The 8,217-nt window shown below is 40.1% G+C and overlaps 1 protein-coding gene across 1 annotated transcript in view; it reads right to left on the bottom strand.

Annotated features, from left to right (window-relative positions):
- Positions 1–5,002: 5,002 nt before the first annotated feature.
- C1H3orf80 (chromosome 1 C3orf80 homolog) overlaps positions 5,003–8,217 on the bottom strand; it is a 5,586-nt gene continuing 2,371 nt past the window's right edge. The window contains exon 2 of the mRNA XM_034663778.1: positions 5,003–8,217. This exon is cut by the window's right edge and continues 24 nt beyond it. Coding sequence (XP_034519669.1) covers positions 7,858–8,217 — 360 coding nt within the window. The 3' untranslated portion in view covers positions 5,003–7,857.

Below are 8,217 nucleotides of genomic sequence, written 5' to 3' on the forward strand. Positions count from 1 at the left end.
AGCCAGCGAGCAAGGGAACACAAGCAGGGGGAGTGGGAGAGGAAGAAGCAGGCTCATAGCAGAGGAGCCTGATGTGGGGCTCGATCCCACAACGCCAGGATCACACCCTGAGCTGAAAGCAGATGCTTAACCGCTGTGCCACCCAGGCGCCCCTACATTTTACTCTTTAGAAAAACAGCCACAATGTCAATTGCTACCAAATTTTAAATCAGAGCTAGAAATGCTATTGAAGTTATCAAAATGAATTGCCCGAACTCACACACAGTAGTATAAATTTCAGGAATTAACTTATGAAATTATTAATTTTAAACAGATTAAAATGAAATCAGGTGTCCACAAAAGGCTTCGGAGCACCCCAAAACAGAATCCAGGACCTGCAGAAACTCTCAGACTCCTCAAGAGACTGCTAAAAACACCTGAGGAAAAGGCAGAACCTGTGGAAGACTTGGCAGGTATCAGAAAGCTCCAGCAAACACCAAAAGAAACAGGAGCAAATAAACGGCAATTAGTTTCACAGAAAGCTTAGGAGCATGCAAAGCACTGACCAGACTCAGTAAAAACTAACCATTCTCACAGGAATGCTGAGAGCACCTAAAATAAAACCAGAGCCCATGCAAGACCTGGCAGCCATCAGACAGCTCCTACAAACCCAGAGGAACAAACAAATGATGATAACATTCACAGAACACTTAGGAACAGAATCCAGAACCAGTAGAAATTCTAACAGGCATCATCAGGAGGCTGCTGAAAACACCTAAGGTAAAACCAGAGCCCTGGGAAGACTTGACAGGTATCAAAGAATTCCTGCAAACACCAACAGAACCAGAGAAATAAATAAATGGTTGTGATGTCCACAAAACCTGAGAACAGTCCAAAGCACAAACCAGAATGATGAGAAACTGGGGACAAATGAGGAAAAGGCAGACTTCGTGGAAGATCTGAAGGCATCAAAGAGCTTATAAAAACCTCAAAGCAAGTAATACAACCAGAGAGCGAAAGCAACAAGAACTCCTCATCACCCAGTGGAAATGTGGAAAAGGTAAAAACCTCACTCACAGGTGTCAAGAGGCCCAGTAGAAGACTCAACAGGAGCCAAGCATCAGACACGACACAGCAATCGGTGGACCCCAGAATATAAGACAATCAAGAAGCTCGGGACAGCTCCCAGAGAGAAATGTGAATCCACGGAGCTGACAACAATCAGGAAACTTCTGAAAACTTCTGTGGGAAAGACTAAACCCAGAGAAGACCCAACAGGCACCAACAGACAAAATTCGTAAAGAAAAGAACCGAGTAGAAGACTTGACAGGTGTCAAGAACCTCGGAACAGCTCCAAAACAGAGATGGGAATTGAAAGAAAACCCTACAGGCATGAAAGAAACTTAGGAAAACTGCTAAGGTGCATTCAGTAGAAAATCTGGCAGACATTACAATATGTACAGCAATTCCAAATTTTAAAAGCTTACTCACATCCTTCCTTAGGAAGTGTTCAGATACATGGGGGAAATGACAAGACAAACCTAAAACATCTATAGTAAAAGATATGAAAAAAACTACTCAAGAAAAGCGAGTAGTAGAAAAAAAATATCAGAACATACACAGAGTGTGCATATTTTTCAGTGAGAAGAAAATGTGGAAGACCATACAAAAAATTTTTTTGAAGCACCCAAAGAAAACCTGGAATCAATAGTTATTAGCACTTTACTGAAACCATCGGGAAAAAAGAAAAGTGAATTTGAAGACACCAAACAAAAGACATGATGTTTGGAAGTCGACTATAGTGGATTTGAAGAAGTGTTTGATTTAGTGAACAAAAATAAAGATAGACTGGGAGAGCTCACTCAAGGTAACTCTCCTAGCCCTGAATACGAATCCCAAACTCACGCCTCCGAAAGGAGGGGGCGTGGCCTGAGAACATGCAAAACAGAGTTCGTGGAAGAGCAAGATCTACCCTAAAAAACAAAACCAAAAAAAGAGTTTCAAGAATCTAAACACTTGCCTAGTCCAACAGATCATGTGTAGAGATGAATGGAAGAAATAGGAACTTAATTTTCAAGCAGAGCTGAGTCAGCATTGTCCCTCTATCATAGACACACATATGGAACTAATATAGAACTCAGGAGTCTCATTGCTGCTAGCAACAGAAAAATTTCAAATAAAGAAAAATGAAAGAATACTGTGAAGAGCTTCCAAGAGAAAAACTCAGAAGATGGAGCTATGGAAAAAAGAGACTAACATAAGAGGAAGAAGTAAAGTGGTATAAATCTATAGGAATCTCATCACTTGGCTCCTTCAACAGGGAGTATGCCCATGGGGAAATGCAACAAACCAGTGAACAGCTTGCAAGAAAAAAGGTAAACCTGCACACAAAGAGAGGATACTTTTAAGACCCAGGAAAATAATAAAAATTAATTTTGATCTGGTAAAATCTTTGGTCAATACATAAGAGAAAATACATAAGAGAAAATTCCCACAAACCGAAATAAAACAGATGTAAATCTGGAGAATTCTAACCCTTCTTATGAAGAAACAAATGTAGCCAACGAGAGTCAGAAGATAAAACTATTGACAGTTCCTTGGATAAAATCTTAAGCAATACACTAGATTCTTCAAGATCGTCTAGAAGCAGGGATAAAAGAAATATAAAGTCAGAGGTACCATCTAGTCTACCCAGTACACAGTGGTACCATACACTGAAGGTGAAGAGGGGCCTATGCAGAAACCCATAAGAATGTCAAAGATACAGCAATCAATACACAATCAAGCTTATTTCAAGTCTAGAGGCTCAAATAAGATCTTCCCTATAAAAACAGAATATGATCATTTATCTGGTATAAAAAATAGAATGTCTGTGAGCAAGAATAAGAAGAAAATAGTTAACCATTCCTCAGATAAAATGACACAGAGGAAACAACAAAGATGTCTGTGAGAAAAATACGGAAGCATAAAGATATAGCAGTCAAGGGACATATAACATACTTGAGGTTTGGAAGCCAAAATAAGGTCCCTGTCACTACTAAGATGCAAGGGTCTAATTCTTTGTCCTTATAAATGTATCAGAGCACATTTTTAGGGAAAGGTAGGGAGAAAAGTGCTGACAATCCCTCCAGAAAATCTCAGGTGAGGAAGCAAAAAGATAAAAAGGCAAATCAAGAATTATTGTTTGAGGGGCGCCTGGGTGGCTGAGTCCTTAAGCGGCTGCCTTCCGCTCAGGGCGTGATCCTGGTGTTCTGGGATCCAGCCCCACATCAGGCTCCTCCGCTGGGAGCCTGCTTCTTCCTCTCCCACTCCTCCTGCTTGTGTTCCCTCTCTCGCTGGCTCTCTCTCTCTCTCTGTCAAATAAATAAATAAATAAAATCTTTAAAAAAAAAAAAGAATTATTGTTTGAGATCTAGAAAAATGAAAATTCTTTCTAGAGAGCTGCAAAAATACAATCATTTGCTCAGTGAGAGAGAAAATCTCTATGGATAAGAACAATGAGAAATGTGTTTACAGTCCTTTAGTGGATAAAAAGGAAAAACCACCTGGCTCAAAACTGGAAACCAACAGAAGCAGATGCAAATAGAAAACAAAGAACCCTTTGGGGAACACCTGGGTGGCTCAGTTGGTTAAGCGTCTGCCTTTGGTTCAGGTCATGATCCCAGGGTCCTGGGATTGAACTCCGCATCCCGCTCCTTGCTCAGAGGAGAGCCTGCTTCTCCCTCTGCCTGCTGCTCCCCCTGCTTGTGCTCTCTCTCTCTCTCTCTGAAAAATAAATAAATAAAATCTTAAAAAAAAAAAAAAGAACACTGGAAAATAATGTTTATGAAAAGAAGAAACTTTGTGCAAAAGACCAAGCCATAGCCAGAGTAATATTAAATCACAGAAAAGAGCAACTTGGAGTCCTGCGAGATGTGTTTTAGTGAAAACAAATACTGAAAATTCAAAGCTAGGTAACAACATACGAAGAAAGAAAATAAGAACCAGGAGAGAGCAAGACAATGGAGGTGCTTAGCTAAGATGTTAAAGAGGAATAAAAGTGATAATGTTTAGTTGGATGGCAAGTATAAATGTAAAATTTTTGCTGTAAAATTAAAAGTGAATTCTGTAAGTAAAAGAAAATAAATTTGGTTCTATATGTATTTAAATATAATTAAAGTATTGGTTTTATTTGACATTTGAGTATTTTATAAGCAAAATTTAAAAAAAAAATAAGACATCCTTTCCATCTCTATGTAAGAAACGATGTCTTAATTCCTTATAATTAACTGGTTGCTGATTCATTCTTTGCTGATAAAACACCTTCCCTTAGCCTACTATCTTTTCCCAGTGGATGAAAGGTGAATGGAAAAGTAAATTGTAAACTAGTGAGGTCAGATACAAACTTGCCAAATATTCTATTACTGATTGGTTGTCTGCAACGTACAGTTTTGGAGAGATGGTTAATGCTGGCCTGCTCAAGATAAAACTACTCGTCATTGTTTCTTTCAATCAGGAAATGCACAGTAATTATGTTCATGCAATTTTTACAGAAGTCAATGCAGAACATAAATCTGAACACCATATTTGTGTTTATAACATAGTAAGTTCCAGCTGTGAGCTGTTTCCTTTATTCCACTTGAGAGAAACTGTATACATCAAGTACAACATTGAGGTACTCAGCATAATGCCTTTTAAACTGTTGAGGCCATTTCCTTAATATTCCCTTCATCCTTTACAATTGAATCTTGTTTTCCTTCTATAGTATACCTCATGCCCTTTGGCATAATTGCCAAAGCCATTTTCCATGGTTGAATTAGTGGCCTCTTGAAACTATCATTCTATCTCAAGAAGACATTTCCCCCTTGTTTATGATATTGAACACCAACAACAAATTGCTTTTAAGCAACAGATTTCATATATGTGTGTATACATATATATAATTATATAATACACATAATTGAAAAATATGAAAACAGTCATGCTTTTAAGCAACTGATTTTATATATATATAAATATGTGCATATATATATGTGTTTGTGTGCCCTCACCTATATAAAAAAATATTGCAAATAAGTAAAATCAGCATCTGATCACTAATTATTTTCAGGTGAGAAAATAATTTTTCTACATTAATGTTTTCTACATTTCTATTTTCTACCAGTTCTATGTAATAAATAACTTCCAGGTGAAATCTATAAAACTGATACACCTAGATACCACCCTTAGTGCTTTAAAAATGTTTCTATCCAGGCATTCTAGCGTTGTGAACACATAGGTTCTATGTGTATTAACAGGGTATGTTATATGTGTGTGTGTGTGTGTGTGTATGTTACCATGAAACATGTTTATTTATCACTAATAAAAATGGTTTTTAAGAATTTTTTCCCCCACAAAATTGTGCTTGGTAAATCAATGAAGTGCAAGAAAAAAAACCAGAGTCAAACTTGTTTTTATTAACTGAGAGGTGTGCATAAAAGCTTGTGAGATGTGTAGGAGAAAAAAAAAGTGTAAAATCTGTTGTAACCTTAAAATTCAATGGAACCTCACTGCATGACTAGTATTACATTATAGACATTCTGAATTCTAGGGAGAGAAATGTTCCATAGTTGCTACAAGGGAAATACACTTGATTCATATTATAAGTGTATTTTTACAAGATTTTGTTGCAAAGCTCGAGATGCTAGTAATAGCAACATATAGGATATACTTCACATACTGGTACTTGGATAGTCATATTGATGTTTTGGGTGGGTGAATTTTAAGATGTGTCTAAAACAGAATACCCTCAAAGGATAAATAATTTAAAAGATTATGGCAACTTTCCTGTTTGTTTGAAAGGTGGGTGGTATTGATAGCCACATGTAACTGAAATTTATAGTGTCTGAATAACATTAATATATGCAATTATTCAATACGATGTGATTTCATTAAATCTTGTACCATTCTCAATTTCAAATAGTCTCAACTCATTGTTTTGCCAATCACAGCTTAAAATTGCTTTTAAATAACAAAGACACATTTCATATTTTAATACATTGCCATATAGTCACACATCTGATACGATTTGCACAGAGAAAGATTTTAATGTTTTTCTGTGTTTTCATTAACACTCTTAATGACAGGGTCATTAGCTTTTAGCAGTTTAGAGTAGACCATTCTCTTCTATTACAATTCAGACTTCTTAGAACTGTCAGACTTTTTCTATTAGCTTTTAAAAGTTTAAGTCATTTTCTCAAATTAATCTCACAATTAAATCACTTCTCAAATTAGTCAAATCAGTTTCTTCTAATACAATCTTAGGACTGTCAAGCTTTTTCAATCATAAGAACGTTTCTAGATAGATATGTGAGGCTCACATGTAAAATCTTTCTTAATGTAACATTCATCCTTACCCAGGCAGAAAAACCTTTTGTTTTCCTTCTTTTCCTTTCGTGGCAGTCATAAACTGTAGTTATTATATGGTATACAATGTGTATATTGTACACAGACTATGCGCATATGTACATTATACATAATGCATTTTAATATATTATTTTATATTACCATTTGCTTAAAGAACATTTCATAGAATGGTAGAACTGAAACAATGACGTTAATTTTTTCTTAGGACATGTTGACTAAATCCTTCTGTAGTACAACACTCGCACAATTATGGCTTTGAAAAGTCACAAGTTCTTACGTTTTGTGTCATGGTGTGGAATGTATTTTAAAATAAAGGGAAAAGCGCATGACATCGTGCTTCATGGTATGGAGTATATGTATCAATCATTTCTACATATAACTATGTGGTGAATGATACAATTAAAACCTAGACTACACAATCTATAGTCATTACAAAAAGTTGCATATTATGCCACAGTACTAAAAATAAAATATATTCTTCTCAAATAGTGAAAATAAGATAGCCTTCACGTGTTTTATGTCACATGTTTTCTCGTTTGACCATGCCTCCTTTTTTCCCCGTTGTAAATGAAATCATGTCCAATATTTTATTAAACAATAATGACAGACAATTCCCAGGCCATTAAGGCCTAAAAAAGAGGAAAAGGCGATTATCTTGTCATTAATTGCACAAATACACTCCTGATACGTTCAATACATGGTAAAAATATAAAAATAAAAGACAAATAAATATAAATATCTTCTCAGTTATTGAGAAGTTAGAAGTCCAACTGTACCTTAAGAACACGGTCTCCGGATATACCTCATCGCCCATCTTCGATAGCTACAGCACCTAACTGGATATCACGGGTATCCCTCCCGGTATCGGGAGCCATCCGCTGTGACTATGCTTGGCCAGGAAGATACCAAGGGGGTTTTTTGGGGGGTTCTCCGCAAGGGAAGGAGGGACTCCATCCTACCTAGGTGCTGCTCTCCCCGACCGCGCGCAGCAGTCTCCAGCCGCCGCGCGCCCTACCGCTCCTCGCCCTCCGCCCATCTTGGGAGACCGTGACCCGTCCAGGCGAGAGGCAGAGGTATGGAACCGCGTCCCTTTCCCCTCATCCCTAAAGGTTACTGCCTTTCTCCCGACGCACTAAAGGTCTCACGTGTTCTCTTTGATTCGGAAAGCAGGCACTTACGAGTGAACACAGGTCTGCGGAGAGGCTGAGGGCGGGCACGTCCTTCGAAGTTGCGCTCCAGCCTCGTCCGCTGCTGTCGCCCCCGCCGCGCGCGCCTAACGTTTCCTTGAACCGAATGAAACATAGGGAAACTTAAGATCCCGAGGGAAAGCGGGAGTGAGGGTGACTCCAACCCAGGCGCCAGGCGATTCGCCCCGGGTGCCAGGCGGGGTCTGAGGCAGTCGGCGGTGGCAGCGGCCACCTCGGTCGTTGCGTCCCACCCGCAGCCTCCCCTAGCCCAGCTCGGTCCGCGCGGTCCTCGAGCGGCCGCGGACGCTCAGATGAGCGGGAAGCGGCCCTCGCCGCCGTCGGACTCCCCGGCGCCGCCGCCGCCTCGCGGGCGGCCGAGCACCGACACGGGCAGCACGACCTCCCCGGGGCTGAGCTGCTGCAGCCGCATGGACTCCTCGTAGGTGGGTAGGTACTTGACCTCCTCGTAGCTGGGCAGCTGCAGGAAGACCGGCGAGACTACGCGAAGCTCGTGCTCCGAGGCGCAGGAGGGGCCCGAGCGCCCGCCGCCTCCCCGGCCTCGACCCCCGCCGCCACTGTCCAGCAGCGAGTCCTGGGAGCCGGCGGCCGCCTCGTCGCGCATTAGCGCGGGCGAGTCGTCCTCGTTCGTCGTCGGGCGGCCCCGCGG

This window comes from Ailuropoda melanoleuca, chromosome 1, assembly GCF_002007445.2.
Source record: "Ailuropoda melanoleuca isolate Jingjing chromosome 1, ASM200744v2, whole genome shotgun sequence".
Classification (NCBI taxonomy): domain Eukaryota; kingdom Metazoa; phylum Chordata; class Mammalia; order Carnivora; family Ursidae; genus Ailuropoda; species Ailuropoda melanoleuca.